The sequence below is a fragment of the Thunnus albacares genome, chromosome 19 (genome assembly GCF_914725855.1).
Source record: "Thunnus albacares chromosome 19, fThuAlb1.1, whole genome shotgun sequence".
Taxonomy (NCBI): domain Eukaryota; kingdom Metazoa; phylum Chordata; class Actinopteri; order Scombriformes; family Scombridae; genus Thunnus; species Thunnus albacares.
Window position 1 is genome coordinate 23,616,894 of NC_058124.1, and position 21,363 is coordinate 23,638,256.

General features: G+C 40.6%; 1 protein-coding gene across 3 annotated transcripts in view; it reads right to left on the bottom strand.

The window, feature by feature from the left end:
- The window catches only part of pvrl2l (PVR cell adhesion molecule related 2 like), a 297,229-nt gene that overhangs the window by 108,512 nt on the left and 167,354 nt on the right, over positions 1 to 21,363 (bottom strand). Inside the window, exon 7 of one of the 3 annotated variants that reach the window (XM_044334963.1) lies at positions 10,365 to 12,177. The exons of the other annotated variants lie outside the window; for them this stretch is intronic. Within the exon in view, the coding sequence (XP_044190898.1) occupies positions 11,546 to 12,177 (632 nt within the window). The 3' untranslated portion in view covers positions 10,365 to 11,545. Of the gene's footprint in view, positions 1 to 10,364; positions 12,178 to 21,363 lie in introns of those variants that run through there. 3 annotated transcript variants of the gene reach the window in all.

A 21,363-nucleotide genomic window follows, 5' to 3' on the forward strand; every position in this document is an offset into this window, starting at 1 on the left:
AGAGAAAACATGAGCAAAAAAAAAAAAGTGACACCTACATAAGGATTCAGCTTATCTGAGGGGGGGACAGGAAATGAATGTCAGGTAGTACTTTGGGAGTTTCAGCCCAAAATGACATAGCTATCATTACACATGATTTCCTAGGAAACTTTCTTATAATATATACATATGTATAAAAGAAATAGCAGGTAATTTAGGTGTTGGCCATGAAAAATGATATCATATGCTGCAGTTTATAGGCACTGAAGTACAATTTTCTGTTCTTTTCCACAAAAAAACTAAAATTTAAAATGACACAGAGCCTGAACACTGACTCGCAATTTATTGAAAACAATTTCAAAGACTTGAGCTTTTGGATTGGTTATTTTGTTGTTAATTTCAGTCAAGCATGAAGCATCAAGTGAGGTGGGCATATTCTCTGATGTTGTCATGCAGCAGCTTGGGGAATTAATCCTTCATTTTACCCCCTTGATCAATATGAATCTTTTTGAATCAACACTTGACATCTTCTTCTATCTTCTGTCAAAGAGGTAGGGGGATTCTTTGACAGATCTCAGTATCACATCCGTCACACGGCGAGCTTTCACTTCTTCTCTTGAGGTTTTCAGTCTCGAAAGAAGCAAAGATGGAAGCTCGGCTGCTATCCAACAAGACGGGGCCTTACACAATAATAAAAAAAAAAAAACATCTGTGTTTATAAGTTCTGTAATGTTGTATTCAGTCACAAAGCTTGATTTGGATTGGAAGAAGAGAGAAAAACAAACTTATTTCCATTCAGTTTCACTTTGTTTAAAGAATTTTCAATTTCCCTGAAATAAGTCACAGTCTGTCAAAACCAGGCAAATCATCCATCTTGTTTCACCACAATGCTGATTGATGAGACATCTGTAAAATATGTTGTTTGGCAGCCCACTGAATATGTTGTTTGGCTGAGAAAAAAAGTAATCATCGAAATCATTAACATTTAAGAGCTTTCTACCTATTTTAAGAAAAACAAGATTTAATAGCAAAAACAAGACTACATGCCTGGTGGATGCCAAGATAAATGTTCCTCTAGTCTCAAGTCTCATAATGGTCAAAGTGTGAACATCAAGAACATATTAACATTGTTAATATTGTGTATCTTGATCTTCCATCATATTTAAGAACTACTATAGGACATTTCAAGGACTCAAAAATTTCAAGCCGTATGGATAAAACATGATATTCTGCACTAAATTAGACATTATAGAGGCTCCAGTATTTACTCCTGTGCAGAAACACCGGTGAAATCATCGTAAACCTCTGATATATGAAAACAAATCTATATCACAGCGTTCTTCCAGGTCTGGCTGTTGATCGCAGACTGACGTCTGAAAGGAGCTGAGGCATCTTCTTGGACTGGGCTGATATATTTTATTTATTATAAACTAGATATATCGCCTCACGGTTGTATGCCTCTGCCAACCAGTCTAGTTGCGGTTTACATCCATGTCTGTCCAGACTCATAATATTTGTAATGGAGACTTTAAAGGAATTTAATAAAAGGTAGTAAGTGTATTTTCTGGCAAAATAGAAGTTATCACTAGACTGACATATGATTCCAGTGAGAAACATGCTGTCTTTACTTAGTTACGGCAAAAAAAACGTGTTTTGTGAGGTCACAGTGACCTTGACCTTTGACCATCTAATTCTAATCGGCTCATCCTTGAGTCCAAGATTATTGGACTCAATATATTGAATATTTTTTTCAAATCCAGATACTTTAAAGGATTTTCAAGGCCAGTGAGTAAGTGTAAGTTTGCATACTTTGATTTCACTTTCTACATCTCTTCAACGTGACTGTTGCAAGGTGAGAAGTTAAACAACTGGAGGCTGCAAGGGAGTGTTAAGTTTGTTGAACAATTGTGCATTTCTAGTATTTTTGGTAGACTTAAGGCTTGACTTGGACTTGCCCTTAAAGACTTAGGACTTTAGTTGGACTTGATCCAAAAGACTGAACAGCAGCTGTGCAATTTTGACAAACAAAAGCAACAGAAAATAGAGAAAGTAGGGAGGAATTTACCACCAAACCAGGATAATCAAACAAGTTAAGCTGAAGCTCCCACTATTGAGACATAGTTTTACCCTCATTGTAGACAAAAGGAAGCTGTAAGCTGTATTCACAAATGCAACACCTTCTCTCTTTGTTTTTCTTCAGCATCACAGACTGATTGAGCTGATAAACGTGTGTGTGTGCTTTGTTCAGTTTGATCAAATCACATGATTTTGTAGATGTTGTGGTTAAATGTCTTCAAAGTTACTTTGCTCTGCCTTGTGCAGTAGACAACATGCAAAGTTGTCTCCTGTAGCTTTAAAAAAAACACTGACTGGGCCACTCAAGGTCTCGTCCTTTAGTGTTCATTTAACATTTAGGATTAATTAGATATCAACATTGCTCCTAGAACCAGTAAAGTGATGCAGTTTCCTCTGCTGGCAACACGTAAAACATAACTGTTTACTGACTTTTGATTTAGATGGGCATCTAGGCAGGAGGAAATAAGCCTCAATGACTTTTCCCAAAAAGCAGACCGGTTAAAATTGAATTTATTGGAGAAATGAGCAAAACAGGCATACATAAGTGCCTTTGTCTGAACATCAATGTTAAGGTTACCATCAAAGATGAGGTCTAGCGTCTCCGGCTGGCAGCATTAAATCAGCTGATACAGTGCCACATTCATTTACTCAGCAGACACAACAGCATTTTGATATTGAGAACTCTTTAGATGCAGTTCATTAAAGAAATGTTCCAGTATTTGTAAGCGACTTGAAATTTCTGTTTTAGTTTGAAATAAGTGAGTAGAAGATGACTCTATAAGCTGATAAGAGGAAGGAAAGCTGAGCACCACTCACACTGGAGAGCTTTGTACACACAAGAGGCCTGGAAATTACAGCAGGATGAAACAAGGATGAATAATAGATAAAATCCAGTTTCATTGACAGAGGAAGTTAGAAGTACTGAAACTGAAATTCCTCTTTAAAAAAAACCCAAAACTTTATTTAGTAAATACACAAACAGAAAGAGACTAAAGAAAAGTGTAAAACACTTTTCCGTTGCTAGGAGTCCATGTCAATCTGCTAAATTCTTACCTCTCAGCTGTTTTCAACAAAATAGTCCCAAAATGGACAGTTAGCTAATAGAGCTGGTGAATATTGGAGAACAGTGGAGCACTTAGCAGCTAAAGAATCAGTGGAGACCATGATCAGATGTAAAAAGGAGAGTGAATATTGGACTTTCGTTCACCAGGAGGACAGACACATGAAATAAATGCTGATGTAACTTCATGTCTGCTGGATGAGTTAACAGGCAACTGTTTACTAACAACTTGAAGAACTCACTTGAAAGATGATAATATGTCAACATTAGGTTCACAAATTTGTTTTGTTATTGTAGATTTGAATTACTTCTGCAGTTGTCAGGTGGTACATGGAAAGATTTCAAGATTTAAAGTTATAATTTGAACAAAACACAAAAACTTTATCAACATACGGTGCGAGTCAAAAGTACTTTCTTACTCAAGAGAATGGGAGGACGTGTCCAAACTTTTGACTGGTACTGTAATCTGTGTTTAAGTGGAAAATAAGCAAACAAATTGGCCGAGCAATTGGTATGAGACTATTTTTTTTCCCTTTCAGATTATTTTTGTGGCATGTTCCTTTAATTTGACAGATGACAGTGTAGAGAGAGACAGGAAACATGATGATAAATAGACGACTGTGACAAACCATTGACGTTGCAGTTATGTAGCATGCGCTTTAACAATTAGGCTTGGGGCGCTCTGTAAGGGTAATCTTAAGCATTTATTTGCACAATAACCAATAAACTACCAGATAAAACAGACTGGCTCCAAAGAACACGCCTCCAACTGACCTGAGTCATCATGAAAACTGGTTATCAATCAATCTATTTATCTATTACCACTTGTAATAGATAGATAGATTGACAGAAATGTGGTTCAAACTTCAAGCTTTCACCACATGTAGAGATTTCCAGGATCACTGTCTTGTATGAAAATGCAGAAACATGTTGGGTGGTGTCGATGAAGGGGCGCTTGAGCTCAGCTGGTGGAGCTGTGGGGGTCAAATAAGGTTGGGAACCACAGGGGTACAGCTAGGACTGCGAAAAATCTGAAAAAGAACAGAATTAACCTCAAACTGTTTGTTTTTCCTCCATCCTGAACCTTCTCACCATCAAAAAAACAAAATAAAAAAACCCCAAACAAAACAGCTGGGACTGGCTCCAGCCCTCCATGACCCTCTAAAGGATAAGTGGGTATAGCTAATGGGTGGATGGAAAAAAAAAAAAAAAAGCAGACATTTGAAACGAACGGGCATTCATATGGACATGCATACCCAAAACCTGAAATAACCTGGACCAAAACAAACACAAAAAAAAACAGCCATGACGAATTACATCCCTATATATAGCACAGAACATTGCAAGAGCAGCACAGTGGGAGACGTGGAAGGTATCCTGAAAAGCAGGAAAGCAGGACAGCGCTGCGTTATGTAAATTGGTTACAGACTACAATGAGAGCTCTTCTAACCAGCGTTGGAAGAAGGAAACTTCAGCCACATCTGCTGGAGTCTCAGCTGGCCTGGCAGAGGCTCGGCTTTAACTGGATTAACAACAAAAGCCGAGCTCAATAACTAATAGGCCGCTTCTTCCTCCTCTCTGTTCCTCCTCTCTCTTCACTCTCCGTTCCCCTCTATCCCCCTTTCTCTCTCTCTCCCTCTCTCTTTCTCTATCTCGCCGTCAACCTCCTCCTTCAGAGTGAAGCAGAGAGATAATGCGGAACACTTTCATGCCTTCTGCTGAATTAAACATGGAGGGAACAGCTTGTACTGGGTGCTAAAGCTGAAGCAAAGAGAGAGGGAATTTGAAAAAAAGGAGGATATATACAATTCCGCCCCTGCACAGGGGTCCCTGGAGTACTGCTGAACATTTCTTTACAATTAAAAAGATCTGTCGCTGATAGGCTGCGCCGAGGAAAGCTAAACAGGACAGTCTTTTTTTTCACTAATTGGCTGGGTTGAAAAGGACTGTCAATTGTTGTTTGGTAGAAGCGGCCAATCGCCGAGCAGAGATGTGGCACAGCAATCAAAAAAAATACTCCTCTGAGGCTTCCTTCTTCCCACCTCCAGCTTTCATTGTCGGAGCTGTAAATCCCATCTTGCCAATCTCTTATTCCTTTCACATACTCTCTGTCATCTTTACGCTGGAGCCAACCAATTGGACCCACAAGTAACAAATCTGCCCATCTCTAACTCCAGACTCGATGGTGAATAATTGACAGTGTTTCAAATGTTCTAGGTCTCAGGTGGTTTACAAAAGAACAAAAAAAAAAAAAAAAAAAAAAAAAAAAACCCTCGGTGATGTCTTCTCAACTTCTCGGCGGGAGCTTGAGGTTTCAGTTTTTCTGTTCTACCTCTCTTCTTCGTTAACTCCAGATTTCTGAGATCTAAGAAGAAAAAGTCCCCCTCTCCCTCTCTCTCTCCCTCTCCCTCTCTCTCTCTCTCTATCTCTCTCTCTCCCCCGGCCTATTTGATATTCCCCAGATGGAGCATCAAGCTACCACCCTCGTCCTCGGTCCTCCTCCCCCTCCCTCTGTTCCACTCTCTTTCCCCTCTGACAGAACCAAGTGACCTGTTACAGTGTCCTCTGCTTAGCATGGGCGCTACACTCACAGCAGCAAGGACAAGACTTTTACAGGGGTTGCTTACAGGATTGCAATCTCCCAGAGCGTACGACATGTGAGGCAGGCCGGCGGGCTAAAGATCAGAGAGGGACATTTGTAACTAGCATAACCCTGTTTTTGACTCACCGGACAGGCTACTGGGACAGTCACTGCAGAACAGCTCTATTCAAGAGAGTGATATCTTATTTTTCATATTTTTGTTATAACTCTGTTGAGCATTTGAATATCATTAGATTTGTTTCAAGGTTGCATTTTAACCTTCGTCTTTAGTTCCTAGACACAAACAAGCATTCATGACTTATTTGGAGGTTTTAAGATCTCTCTGTAGGCCTTTTTTTTATCCTTTATTTATCCAGGGAAGTTTAACTGGGAGGCAGCCTGTCTTTCAAAGCTCTAATAAGATATGAACTCCAAAAATGGAGCTAAATAAAAAGATCAAAAAAATTCTGAAGTTTCATTGCTGATGTTACATCTTTACTAGCTTTAAGATTCAGAGTGTGTGGCCTGATTTTTATCATTTTTGCTGACTCCATTCACAGATTTTTTTATCTGACATTACATTTCTCACGATTACAGAACTTTTGACTTGTTTATCGAAGTCAATTTTTTGCGAGTGAACTCTTCAATGGTACTGCACAGTGGGCAAAAGTGTTCTGTAGCTTCCAGGTGTGATTGTGTGCAATAAACGCGAAGCAGGTTGTTGATGTGAAAAAGTGAGTGCACTTCTTTCCTAAGTTAGCAAAACTTAAAAACACTTCCTGCAGCAGATCTGTGTAATATCCCAGAGCAGGTGAATTATACTGTGTTGTGCTGTAAAATGTGCTGAGGAGAGAATGAGATGTGGGTGTCTGATATTTATAGGCTGATAACATGGCTGAGCTTAATTAATTACAAGTTTTTCCACAGAGAATAGTTTCAGAATTTTTTTTTTTTTTATTGAAAATGGGTTGTGCAAAACAAAAGTTATGACTGATGATGAGTTTTCTCACTAAGAGTACATGCATGCTACAAGACTCTGGAACTAATTAGGTGCCAAAGTTGCAATCACAGTAGACTGTTAAGAATTATGGCACTGCAAAAAAAAAAAAAACCCCTGGAGAAAAGATGTGCTGAGGCATTCAGTGGCCAAATGGAGGGTAAATGTGCTGGAGAGGGATGAAAGTCAGGGATTTTATGTTTTTTTGGGTGAAAATCATTAACATTTAAAGCTCCAATAAGAAAATGAACTATTTTTCATTTGGAGAAATAAAGGATCCAGTATTTCTAACATAAAAAATTACTGTAAACAAAATCAAAGTTTCAATTTCTAGATTGGACACCTTAAACCAGAGGTCGGCAACCTTTTTTAATGTTTTTAAAAAAAAAAAAAAAAAATCACAGACCCGAGTGCCAGTCCATTTTCATAATGAGCATTTGTCTATTTATTTATTGTTGCTTGTGTCCGTGTCTAGATTCTGCATGCCAAACGACCTGCGCTCTACACACACACACACACACACACAAACACATAAACTTTATAGCTGCCCTCTGTAGCTTGGTTTTTGGCGGCACACAGAGTTGTAAACACATTGCTTTGCTTCCCGTAGTGGGCCACTACCCTCTTGATTAATTCAGCTTTATCAGCCGTAACTTTGATATTTTTCTTGTGCCTTTTTGTTTCAACATTATGTTTTACACTTGAAATTCCACACACAACATTTTCACAACAGAGTGCACGCAGCTCGGTCCTTTTGTGAAAAAAATCCAAAGAAAGCTAGCTAGCTATCGTATGTTTTCACTACCGCTGTGATGCTCTGCTCATCTGCAGGTCAGTCGGGCTATGATAGTATTATTATGACAGTATTATTTTAAATCAAACTGTTCATTTAGTTCACCATTGGGCTATATTTTTTATTTAAAATGTTATTTTAATTTAAAAAATGTATATTAGAGAAATACTTTTTATTGAATTGCATTGAGTTAATGGCCTTGTGTGTCACCGGGGGCGTGCGTGTCGTAGGTTGCCGACCCCCGCCTTAAAGCTGGAGTGCGGGACTTTTACATATAAATGAGCGTCTGTTACATTCAAGCCCTTGACAAAGAGTTCACACAACGCTGATTATGCCGCCAGATAAATCTCTTTGTATTTCACAGTATACTGGAGTTTTAAAATCTGGTGTCTGTGGTGACTTTCCCTCACTGGCGCACCACTGGTGATGTGTTTTACATCAACCAGCAGTGATCGGTTGGCGACTGTTGACCAGGGTGGACTGTCCTCGGTGCCCCCCCAACTACATCGCGTTGCCAGGGCAGGGATTGGCTCACATAAAAAGCGTGAGGGGTCTACGGCGATGATGTCGACAGTGTTTTTGTAATTACTCTCACTGCCAGAAGGGGGAGACAAAAGTGCCGCACTGCAGGTTTAAACCATATATTTCAGTCTAAATGGGTCCTTTTTTTGTTCATTTGTGAGTTTTAAAAGTCTGAATCGTGGAGCATGCATGAACCCTATGGAATAAATACACTTTGATACTTAAATCCAAACTGTACTGTAGTGATACAATAAACAAGTCCTACTACATGTGACACGTGTGGCAACAGAAGTTACATTATGGCTGTTTCTCAGTCGTTTTGAGATTAATTGGCAACCTGTCCAAACGCACTGTGAGTTATGAAATGTCTCCACTGAAATGCATTGGTAACATAGCAGATATAACTGTCTCTTTTACAGAATAACAGATTGCACAGTGTATAATGTTCAACAACAATCAACAACAAGGGATCTGCTCAGGACTCAAGGGGGGGGGACGAAGAGCTGGAACCGGACTCTTTAGCACACACACACACACACACACACAAAGAAAAATAAAAAATCAACTGACTGAGCTTTCAATTTATGGACAAGTATGCGTTCAGACCTTCAACCCACAGAACACAAGTTACAGTAAATGTTGGGTAATAATATTTCGATTATTATCACAATACAACGACACATGAGTCAATGAAATGGGACTTATAATGTGAAAGCGTTTTCTGCAAACATCCTGACCTTTCCGGTGCCAAAGATGATATAATCCATAAAGATTCCCTTAACAGATCCTTTCTCATAAATATTAGTTGTGTAGACATTTACAACACCCCCAAAATAATGTATGTAATTATGCAAATTATGCTAAACTGTTAATATCACACGGTTTTATTTGACTCAAAGTACTCTTGACTTCAAAATGACTCCAGCTACCGACGTTAAACACACATCACACAATTGAACACAGTTTGTCTACTTAGTAAGTAAGTCTGTGGTTGTAATGTGATAATAGTGAGCTCTAAAGCAGAGGATGTGCTCAGTTCAGCCGCTGAAGCATGTAGCACCGGTCTTCTTTTATTTCTCTTCAAGTGTGGCCTTGCTCATCATGTCTTTTGTTCTAGCTTTGGCCGGCTATCTCTTCATCTACAAGGAGGTTTGAGATTTCACTGCCAAAAGCCTCCCTCTGTCACCTCACAGCCACACTGACATAAAAAAAGACAATTCAACACTTAAAAGACTAGTGCGTAGGATTTAGGAGGATCTACTGGGCTCAGATGGAATGTAATATTTCGATTTATGTTTTCATTATTGGATAATCTCCTGAAAATAAGAATCGTTGTTTTTTTGTTACCTCAGAATGAGCCCTTTATATCTACATAGGGAGCTGGTCCTCTACCATGGAGCCTGCCATGTTGCACTGCCATGTTTCTACAGTAGCCCAGAACGGACAAACTAAACACTGGCTCTAGAGAGGGCCTTTCGCAGCCACTGTAGGTTCTCCTACATGCTTGGAAGGGGAGGGGAAGGGGCTATCAGTTGGTTGCAATTTGCAACCTCACCGCTAGATGCCGCTAAATCCTTCACACTGGTCCTTTAATTTAAAAAATTGCCCGTTTGTTGCTAAAGAAAGAAATGAAGGGTAGGAAAAAACCTGAAAAAAATCAGTAAGGCAAATGTGTAGATTTTTAAAAGTCAACTTTTGAATCAATGAAGTCTTTGTGAATGTGACATTATTTTAATGTTTAGAAAGAGATCTCATTAAATACAAGTGAAACTATCCAACCCACTCTGCAGATGCCTCACTTATTTAAAAAAAAAAGTGTAGTATGACTTGTAGTTCTGCAGTGTACAAGGAACAATGGTTTGGGATTTCATTTAGACCCTTTTCACATCCTCTCTTGAAATGTGGCTTGGACCGTGTTCTTTCTGTCCAATCAGCATACAGAACACGGAATAATCCGGCACATAGCCTAAGAACATTCTGCGGGACATGGAAAATGAATACATGAAATACAGCGGCCTCAAACAAAGCCGGTGAATATTTTGCCTCGTTGAATGCGACCCAGATAAGAATATAAATACGAGTTATCCTCTTCTCCCTGCACACAGTCATCGCAGCACTCGTCTAAGCCGCCCATTATGTAAATAAAGAAAGAGCAGAATGAGAAAGAGATGTAATGTGTGTGGGACAGAGTGGCAGCAAAGCATAGAAATAGTGCAGGATGCACGTGGTACAGAAAGAAATGAGACAGAAAGAGAGAGAAAGGAAGTGAGGAGAGACTTGAAGAAGAAAGGATAAAAAAAAAAAATAGAGTTGGAAACAAAGAAAAGCACATCTTTTTTTTTTTTTTTACCCATTATATGAGTCATTACCGACCCAATGCGGAACTGTGTGAAACCCCCAAGGCTCCCGGTGCATCTTTTCCTTTGCGAGATCAACACTATTACACAACAGTAACAACAACAACAACATCTACAATAACAACAATAACAACAACTGTGCTATAGTGAGACGGCGCCCAATATATAGATGATGCACATCATTAACACCACAGTCAGCCACATATTAGCACACACTGTTAAGTCTGTTATGTTACGCAGTTTAGTGGCCCTCGCTTCAGCAGCACCCATCAGGAAACCAGTTGGTGTCACAGGATGGGGTGGGAACCCCCACCCCCCCCCGAGTGACTGTAAGCCCAAAAAAAAAATCACTGTGATGAACAGAAACTCCATCATCAACATCCATCATCACGATGAAGAGTTTGGCCTTTTTCAAGTTTTAAAACGATCTGGGTGAAGTGTCAGGCATGTCAGAGGAGCTAAAGTCTGCAGCACAACATCCACAGAAGCTGTTTGGACAGTTTTATGTAGAGTTGATGTTGAAGTATTTTCTTTTTTTTTTTTTTATTATTATTTCGACACAGGAAGGCAATTTTTGTGTAGTGGTGGTTTTTTGGAATAGTGGTTACGGTGCTTCCGGCTTTGCAGATTATGTTTTTTTCATAAGATATATAAAATACAAACAATGTAGTCACTCAGCACATAATAACACACTTGCAAAGCTGAAGAAACAAGAACGTAGCAATAAGCAGCGCCGCATCAAAGTTGCCGTGGTTTTTGTTCTCTTTGCAAAAAAAATCCCCCCCCCCCCTCCTCCCAGTTTCTTCATGTTCGGCTGACACTGAGGATAACCTGTTTCCATTATACAGTTAAACACAGTCACATATTCAGCCACAGTTTACTACTGCCACAGGTTTCCCTTCATGAGCTTCAAACCAAACCTTTGTTCTGGCTTTCCTCTCCGTTCTTTTTCTTTTAATCCTCTTTTTATTAAATTATACAGTCAGTGTCAAGCAGAGAGGATATAATAGATGGCATCTCTTCAATCAGGTTGAATGTTAAGCAGGTAGGTGTTTAGCTGATGGACGCGATGTTGATTTATTTGGTGGTGAAAGGGGTAGGCTCGGACTCCCCTCTTCCACCACTGCATCTCCTTTCACTATTATCAACCCTTCGCCTTTTCTTTTCCTGATCTCCCTACTCAGACGTAGATGGCAGTCCGGGAAATAACCGAGCCGTCTCTCTGAGACTCCATGTCGTCGTCGAGGTACACGTCCATTTCTTCCTCGTCGCCATGGCCTCTGCGGACGTGATACGTTGGTGGTAGCACGTCCCCGCCTCCCCCGACGCCTCCGAACCTATCATACCGCTCTTCGTCTTCCTCCATGCTGTCATCCAGGTCGAACTTCCTCCTCTCACCCTCGTCGATCTCGCCGCTAAGGAGGATATCGTGCGCAGAGGGGGCGTTGACGGTTGAGGTGTGGTGGAGGTGATGATGGTGGTAGTCGTTGGCCTTTTCCGTTAGAGTCCCCGCGGTGTCGCATCCCTCCCGATACGTGTACATTGGCCCGTTGTTGTTTGCGCCGGTCCCGTTCTTGCTGTTGTTGCCGGAGCCGCTGAAGAGCAGGCGGGCTTTGTTACCATAGTCTGTGCCATTGCTGCCGCCGCTTCCCGTCGCTATGGAGTCCCCGCTGCTCGGGTAGCCACGCCTCTGTTGCCGGCGGCTGCGGGTCAGGAGAACGGCAATGAGCGCAACAACCAATAGCAGGGCCAGAAGGGAGCCGATCACGGCGCCCGCCACAACGCCGGCACTGGACGGGTCCTCCAAGGCTTCTGCAGAGGGGATGGAGGGGTTGGAAGGAGGGATGGAAAAATGGGTGGAGGAAAAGAAAAAGGAAGGAATTGATGGCTGTTTTTAAGGAAGTCTTGCTCAGTTTTGGAGGAGGCAGAGGTATTCACAGTTCTTCTTGTAGTGTAAGTGTGCTGTGGTGATAGTCTTCTTCTATATGTGTTACAATCCTCTTACAAGTGTGTAGTAATGTTCTTCTCAGTGTAATCCCTTGGTAAGGGTGCAGTCAGTCATTGCTGGGATCAGGCTGAATGGGACTCATTCACTCTCCCCAAATGGCTCGATGCGCTGCATTTTGCAGACATTTTGCTCTATACACATGTCTGTCCAGCTGCTGGCACTTCAGTTTTTGTCACCCTGCCCCCCTTTGACAGCTGGGTGAAAGCCTTTACTACTGTAATGATCCTTTGTTCTATACTTCATGTTGGTGTGAGCCAAGTTTGCCTCGCCACTCTTGTTTCAGTCGAAGATTGAAACAAAAAAAAGAAGAGTCGGGTTTACAGCAAAGAGCAAAAAAGCTGTTTGTCTTGTGCCTCGTGCTTTCTTTGCCATGGGTTATAGGTATCAGCCCAGCAGAGACACACAGACAGACACACACACACACACACAGACGTACAGGACAGACAGTTAGAGAGGTTATTTGAAGAGGGTCAGTGGAAACTAGCACACAGTCGCGTCTGGAAAGTGCCACAATGTTCAGCATCCCTCAAGCCCTCCCATTTTTACCCTTCTGCTTCTTTCCCAACCTCCTAATTACTCACTCCTCATCCCTTCTCATCCTCCCATCCTCTGCTTCCACTGCTTCCTCCCCATGCCTCTCTTATCGGTCAGCTAGTCAAGCCACAGGGCAAAGTGATCGCCTGCTGTCAACTCAGGACCGAGTCCAGATCTCACTGATCAGAAGTGCACAAAGATAAAAGGTTCACACTGCGGAGCAAGACTCATGCCAGGACATTTTTAAGAGGATTCTCTGCAGGAATATGAGAGAGAAAAGAATCCTGGCTCAGATAGTGTAGGATTTGTACAAGTGGATTCACGCTGGGCTAAAAAGAGGAGAAAAGAAAGTGTCAAACCAGGCAAGGAGAAGTGTTGAGCCTATAGTGCAGAACTTCACAAAGCCAGCTAATGTTTTTTTTTTTTTTTTTTCCTGTGAATTGGAAGCTGATTTTTCTTTGGGGTGCAGCAAGGGCAGCGGAACGCAGAACAGCAGGGAAATCTGAACCCTTCCTGTTTTATGCAAATAACAGCGAGGATCTGCCAGCACTCCTGGCAAACACAGCAGTGAATGCCAATCAAACAATCTGAGCCTGGCTGAAATGAACACTTTGTGGGGGTTACGTGCCAGGGCAATATCAGTGAGGGAATGACATTTTTTTTCCTCAGTGAAATCACATTGGACATCAAATAATGATCTGTATGGCGCTGACAAGTTATGCTAACAAAACCAGTGGGGGGATGTCGCTATAAGTAAGCCTGGATTGAGAGTCTCTGATTCATACAAATAGTTCATTCTGAGGGTGTAGGAAGAAGAAAAAGAGAGGAGATGAAAGAGGATGAGAATTGACCAAGAGGAGAGAAAATGAGGAAGGGTTTTTTTTGGTAGAGAGAGGAGAGCAGCGGAGTCAAAGAGAGGCGAGTGAAGAGGAGAGGTCTCGGTTTGATTTCAAACACTCGCTTGCTCTGGTTTCACATGGGGATGCAGGAGGGTTATGCCAGGGTGAGACAGACGGATTGGGGGAATGAGGCGGGGCTCTTGGGACAGGATATGATGTCTAAATTAGAGGACAGTGTCTGGTGATATCTAACTGAAGTGACAGAAGGCATTAAGGATGATGAATCCAACTTTCCATGTCCTAGTTTTCACTCTCTGCAAACTTACAGACATGGAAACACATCGTGTGGGCCAGAATGTTATTTATATTTATTGTGTCATTTATATTTTAAGCATTAGTGGCATTTATCAAGTGCCTGAGTGAGAGACAGCTGGATAATGGCGTTTTATGGAAGGTCTTTGGTGGCTGTCGTCCTGTTAATCAAGTGCTTAAAAATCTATTATTCTGTATAGGCTATAAAGAACAATGCTCTTACAATGGCCCATTAGAGCTGGCATGGCCATTTTTCAATAAGTCTTCAGTCACATGCAGGAGCAGCCTGATTTTCCTCTCCAATTTGCCCTCAAAGTGCAAAGCTGAGTGATGATGACTGACATTTAAGAAGAAATTATCTTGCGTAAGGAACTTTGTTGCCTGTGTGGCGACAGGAAGGCAACAGCCTCCTCTTTGTGTTAGTGAATGGGGTCAATGTGATAAATGAAGCTAGAATTGGCTGCTGACCATTAAACGTGGACACTGGATGTCCTGGTGACTCATTTGGCAAAGGTCTATGTTATGTAACCATTTTTTTTTTTTTACCAAACCCAACCACTCCCCACAACATTTTTTTGTCTTTCTCCAAAGTTAACTCTCAAATGAAAGCCTAGTTAGCTGCCACCTGTTCAATAAGTAGCGGCTAACAATTAACTATTTCAGATTCAGAAACACTTAATTGTCAATCACAAAGCAGTACACTTCAAAATTCATGGCAATCCATCCAATAGTTGTCGAGACATCTCATACAAAACCATAAATGTCAACCTCATGATGGCAGAAGTATGTTATCACTTTATCTATAATTTTGTCATGCTGGTTTTTGACATCTGTAATTTTGCTATCTTGGTTTATTCTGTACATGTATTACAAATCTGTCCGTCCTGGAAGACGGATCCCTCCTCTGTTAATCTTCCTGAGGTTTCTTTCATTTTTTTCCCCTGTTAAAAGGTTTATTGGGGGGAGCTTCTATGCTTGAATGCTGTACAGATTGTAAAGCCTCCTGAGGCAAATTTGTGATTTGTGATATTGGGTTGTATAAATAAAAATTGACTTGACTTGGCTAGAGGAAAAGTCAGGGGATCGCAAAAGTCAATAGCATTCATCCTCAAGGGACCATGAATGACTGAACAAAATGCTATGGCAATTCATCAAACAGTTGTTGAGATATTTCAGTCTGGACCAAAGTGGTGGACCGACTAACTGGCATTGCCATCTGTAGGGCTAACCTGTCCAGATACAGCAATACAACAAAACATCCATGTAACCTTAAAGGTAGAGTCAGTGATTCTGGAGAAAGATTGTTTTATACACTTTTTGTCAAATTCAGTTCATATCTCACCCGGGTCTGTTAGCTGTCTGTTCTGTGTGTGTGCTGAAAAAAAATCTGGTGTTCATACACAACCCTGGCTCCGTAAACGGGAAACAAACGAAGTGGCTTGGACTGAGCCACACGACACTTCACCAGCCAATCACCAGGGAGAACTCATCAGAGCAGCTGTCTGTATGAGGACATGACAGTGTCCTGTCTCCGGCACCCATTTTGGTGGGGGAGGGCCAATTCACACTGAAAGTGTTCTCTCATGGAACAGATACACTTACATTTTATTAAATGTATCAATCCACACTGAATCTGAGACAGTCTCATGGAGACCCCCCGCGTGTTTTTACGCTCCAAATCTATTTCTTTCGCATTTAGTGAAGCATAATCTTAGAAAGCACCTGTTTAAATCACACAAATATCCCCCTGGATGTGTGTTTTGAACTTATTAACCGTATCACTGAATCAATAAACACTGTCAATTTCTTCCCGTGGAGCTGGCATGCAAACAATTTTGGTTCAGTAAATTTCTGCTGTCAGTCAGCCTGGTGATGACAGTTTGGCCGGCCGCTGTCCTCTCAGCTACCCAGGAGCTGCAGCTGACAGACAGCCAGTGGTGGAAATTAACAAAGTACATTTACTCAAGTACTGTATTTAAGTACAGTTTTGAATTACTTGTACTTTACTTGAGTATTTCCATGTGATGCTACTTTATATTTCAACTCCACTACATTTCAGAGGGGAATATTGTACTTTCTACTCCACTACATTTATTTGACAGCTTTAGTTACTTTTCAGATGAAGATTTGACACAATGGTAATATAACAAGCTTTTAAAATACAACACATTGTTAAAGATGAAACCAGTGGTTTCCAACCTTTTGACGTCTTACAAAAAGCAGTGTGTAGTAGGGGTCACATTTCAGATGTCTATGAGTTGTTAACAGCTCCACCAAATAGTGATTTTTCCCCCTAAACTTCTCACATGGTTTCATTTCAATAAATGTTCAAATGATCCTCTCCCATTAATCATCTCACGACCCCCCAGATTTATCTGGTGACCCTTTGGAGGGGCCCCGACCCCTAGGTTGGGAACCACTGGACTAAACTAGCTAACTGTATATAAAGTAGTTGAAACTAGCTCCACCTCCAGCAGCTACAACAGTAACATGCTGCTCTAACACTGATGCTTCACTATTAATGATCTAATGATGTCATATATAATAATATATCAGTCAGAGGGACCAAACCACTACTTTTACTGCAACACTTTAACTACATCAAGCTCATAATACTTACATACTTTTGCTTTTACTTGTAATGGAGTATGTTTACATTGCTGTTTTGGTACTTTTACTGAAGTAAAGGATCTGAGTACTTCTTCCACCACTGCAGATGGCTGATTCTGTGAACAGAGACGCTGAATGCAGGTCGAGTGAGAACTGGGGAGGCTGTAGAGCGGCGAAGAGTGTGGATGGACTGTTGTGGTCACGAGATGGAAATTTTTTCCGCTGATGATAATGTGTGAGAGGAGCAGACTCTACAGCTGAAGGATTCCGCCATATTTCTCTTTTGGTCGTTGCCTTGGCAACGCACATCCACTAATTTGCGGGGTGGAGCTTCTGAAATAGCACAAAGGGAGGGGTGTATTTGTTTGGATGTTCAGGTCAAATATCAACAATCTTTCTCCAGAATGACTGATTCTACCTTTAACCAAGGAGCACCCTGTAATGGGGTTTGTATTTGGCAGGATGTTAAGTGAGATGGACCCTAAGCCTTGGCGGAGACAGTCGGGGTTAAGTTAAAACCCTGGGTGGGAATATCCATCAGCCTGAGAGAAGAGGCGGTGGATGCGCTTCCTCAATCAGAGCCAATTTAAAGCATGACAATGTCTTGAGTGGCAAGTTAAAGGTAGGTCAAGTTTTAATATGATGTCAGACCAAAACTAACTTTGACACAGATTTCATTTTTTATTACAGTCCTCATTCGAAATAAGCATATTATATAGAGTATAGTTAAGCCCCCATGTAGATCAATGGGCTCGGCATGTCATGGCACATATACTCATCATGACACCACATGATGTTTAGTGCCTTTTCAGTGAAAATCTAAAAAGGCATCTATGTATAAAAAATAGAATTTTTGAAGGTTTCTGCAGGCGCTCTCTGACATTATTCATTACAATCTAAAGTGATAATGGATCCTAGATGAGCTGTGACAAAAATGTGCCAAATGTATGATCAATGTCAGTGTCAAAACCTTGTCAAATGCCCTATGAGATGCTTTAGTAAACACTCTTCTGTGAACATATTTTGCCAAAAAAGTAAAAAAAAAAAAAAAAAATGAAGAAAAAAGCAGAGAGACTATCGTTAGCAAGAAAATAGGCCATGCTTGTCATCCTTATTTCTCATCAACAGCAGCAGCCTGCCTGCATTAAGAAGCACGGTGATAAATGTCATAGAGAGAGGCAGGGGAGCTTATATCAGTCTCTGTATTAGTGTCATGTACATGGAGGAGATTAGGGGGGAGAGAGAGAGAGATAGAGATAGAGAGAGAGAGAGAAGCAGTAGAGACACATGGAAACTATCCATTTCTACTCCGTTACATTCACTGCGGTAGGGATAATCTAAATGAGAAGATTTGGGATGTGGGGAGGCAAGGTAGAAAAAAAAAAAAGAGTTAGAAGGGGTGAAGTAAGATAGAAAAACAGAGTGAGGAAAAGAGGGGGGGTAGAAAATAGTGGAATCTAAATAATCTCTAGTTGATCTCCTTGGTCACTTTTCTCATTCCTTTTTCATTGCTTCTCAGAACCGAAATCAGGCCCGAAAACACAGCGAGCTGCTTCTAAAGTCATATAATAAGCCAGAGGCAGTGGCTGCAAAAGATCCAATAGGAATTCTCATTAAAAGCAGCTTTTGGTCACGGACAAGACGTTAAAAAAAAAAACATACCCATGAATATATTCTAAACATCAAAACGCCTGAGTTGAAGACAAAATACAAAAAGGACCAGACGTTTCCATGACAAAGACCACCCACTTAGACAGATGAGCTGACTCCTAACACAAAAGTATTAATAAAATATGCCTTCATTCTTTTTATTGTATTGGATTTCACTTAGCTAAGCACCTGTGACAGGGGGTGTATAAACTGTTTTTTATGTGTTATTGAACAACATTTCAACACTGAGCTTCTGGATCCCCATTGCTGAGTGCATAAAATGTCAGGAAAGTTGCTTGAATAATCCAGTAAATACTACGGATTACACACAAATATCAGAAATAGCATTTTAAATTTTGTTTTCAGTCGCTCACTAACCTGTAGAGCAAAGTGTTTCTAGGAAATCCAACTCCTACACGTAACAAAATCAATTTTACAAGTTGAGCAGGATTCTCAAAACGCAAGTAACTGTAATATTAAGGTAAAGGTCAGCAAGAAGCTGGACGATCTTCTAGTAGAAGAAAAATGGCAACAGCAGCAAGTTTTCTTCCAGTAAGGTTACACTGAAGCTTGGTAATAAAAACATATATGGATATCTGTATGGATATGGTGCTGCTGAAAACTGAAAAATCAAATCCAGCAGTACAAAAAGTTAAATTAAGCTTAATAAAGTTAGCCAAGTTCCATTTTACCAACTAGCTATTGAGGTTATAGCGAGCTTTATTTAGCGAGGCTGCTGACCTTCCAGGAGAATGAACACCATGATCATGAAGAGTGAAGAACAGACAGAAAATAGCTCGCACTCAGAAACTCAATAAATACTTTTTTTCTCCATCTGGCAAACGACACGCAGCTAGGAGTGCCCCATCGCCATTACCCCATCATCGATGCTAAAAGAGCTTTTTATGTTTTCGAGTGCAAGCTTCTCTATCCTTAATGCCAGTTTTGTTACCTTCAAACCAGTGCCAATGTCACAGATGTGGAATCTCCATAGCTTTTACACAAACTAATTAAGAGTGATTGCCTTTTATTATTATGCTGTTTTGCTTATTTGTGCTTTGAACCCTTGGTCTGCACCCATTTTCACAAAGCTCTGTATCCATGATACAGTGTAAATTTCAATTCTGCTCTTTGGATATAAATGACATAATATAAGCTTCAAACTGTGTTGGTGTTATGTTTTGTAATAGAAAGCCATAAACAAACTACCGTTAAAAAAAGAATGAAGTCATGATTTACCCAAAATGTACAAAGCTGTGTTTTCTGTGAGGAACAGGCTCATAATCATATGTAGCAGATGTGAGCGGAGGTGGGGGGAGGTGAGGATGAGGCTAAATAATATCATGGTGGGTTAATGGGACCCGGAGGCAACACATGCTGGAAATCACAGATGTACAGTAGGAAGAGGAGCTGAGGGTAACATCTTCACTGACACAGCAAGCCAAAGCTGAATATTTTACTATAGATTTTTGACAAGGTGCATTTTTAAGGAACTTGGATATGATTTTAAGAAATAAATGTGCTTTTTCCCTGAGCAGGCAGCTGGAAACAGAGAGTCAGCAAGATTAAAAAAAGACCCACGAGGTCCAACGGAAGGACATGCATCAATATGGCCAGTAATGAGTTACAATTTTACAGTTGTTGATAACACACAGGAAAGGTGCTTGTAGCATCTAGCACAGGGTACTACTTATGCAGCATCTGACTGGATCCAATTAGCATTTATTCATGAATGGCGAAGCACACTGTGCCGTTTTCCAGGAACACGTAGTCTTCTTCTAAATCAGACTATGGCAAAGTACATTAAGGCCATTACAGGTATTTATACACCTAACTCAATAGGTGCACTCTGAGTAAAAGCCCTTTACACACAGAAGGAGCAATTGAAACACATAAACAGGGTTACATGTACAATTTCCATCCTTGTTACTACATGAGGCAAAGAACCATAGTAGTACAGGTCCGGTTAATAATAAAAATAATTACCTGGAACAGGTTATGATTGTCATTTTTAACCCCTTTTTCTCCTTCCAGTTACCTGCAGATTTAGTTGGACACACCCTTGCATTTATATATACACAACACTGAATATGAAAAGTAGTTCTTATATTAAAATACACAACCATATCCTTTCTGTTTCACTCCTTAAACATACTTGTATCACTGAAATTGGCTTTTTTACATATTTTTTTTAAAGACCTCACAAAACGGACACCCTCACTTCCTGGAAATCATTTTCTGGAAGAAAATGCTATAATGTTGGATGTCTATATCAAACATGGTCAAAGTTCCAAAACTTGAGCCAATCTAAAGTTTGGACACACTTTCTCATTTAAAGAATTGGGAAGGTGTGTCCAAATTTTTGACTGGAGCTGTATGTAAAAATGCTGCACCCAGCCTGCTCTGAACGCTTCGTTCGCTATGTGACCTCTACTTCCTCCTCGCGATAACGTCAGATTTTTCGTGCATGTGGGTGACTGGCTGTGGTGATTTCTGTTGCACTTGTAACCACACCCCACAAGGGATGTCACATTGTTCTGACACACCCTGGAGTACACTACTGCATCACAGAAGACAGGAAACAACATTTTCAGGTGTCAATGGTAAATTTACTTTTAACTCCCGTGCATGTAGTAGAACTTTGTGCTCTTGCATTTATAACTTGTGCATGAACTAATACATGGTCCCCTAAAGTAAATCATTACTGTGCATTAATTTACAGCACATAACAGTAAACAATGCCGTTATCATTTTAATTTACATTTAAAGGTTGATTTCGAAGGAGAAATTAGATGTATTACACTAAAACTCTGGCTGCCGGAGTGGCCACAACCACCTGTAACTTTAATTTCACATGATTTACAGTAACTTCACATTGATTTGATAGTTTGATAGTTATTTTTGTGAACAAGAACAAATTACCCAGCATGCACTGGCTCCATATATTGATTTACAGCTGAATTCAAACATTACTGTGCATGACGGAAGTAATGACGCTACAATTAATGGGGCTTTAAGTTAGCTTTTATGTCACTGTTTGTGCAA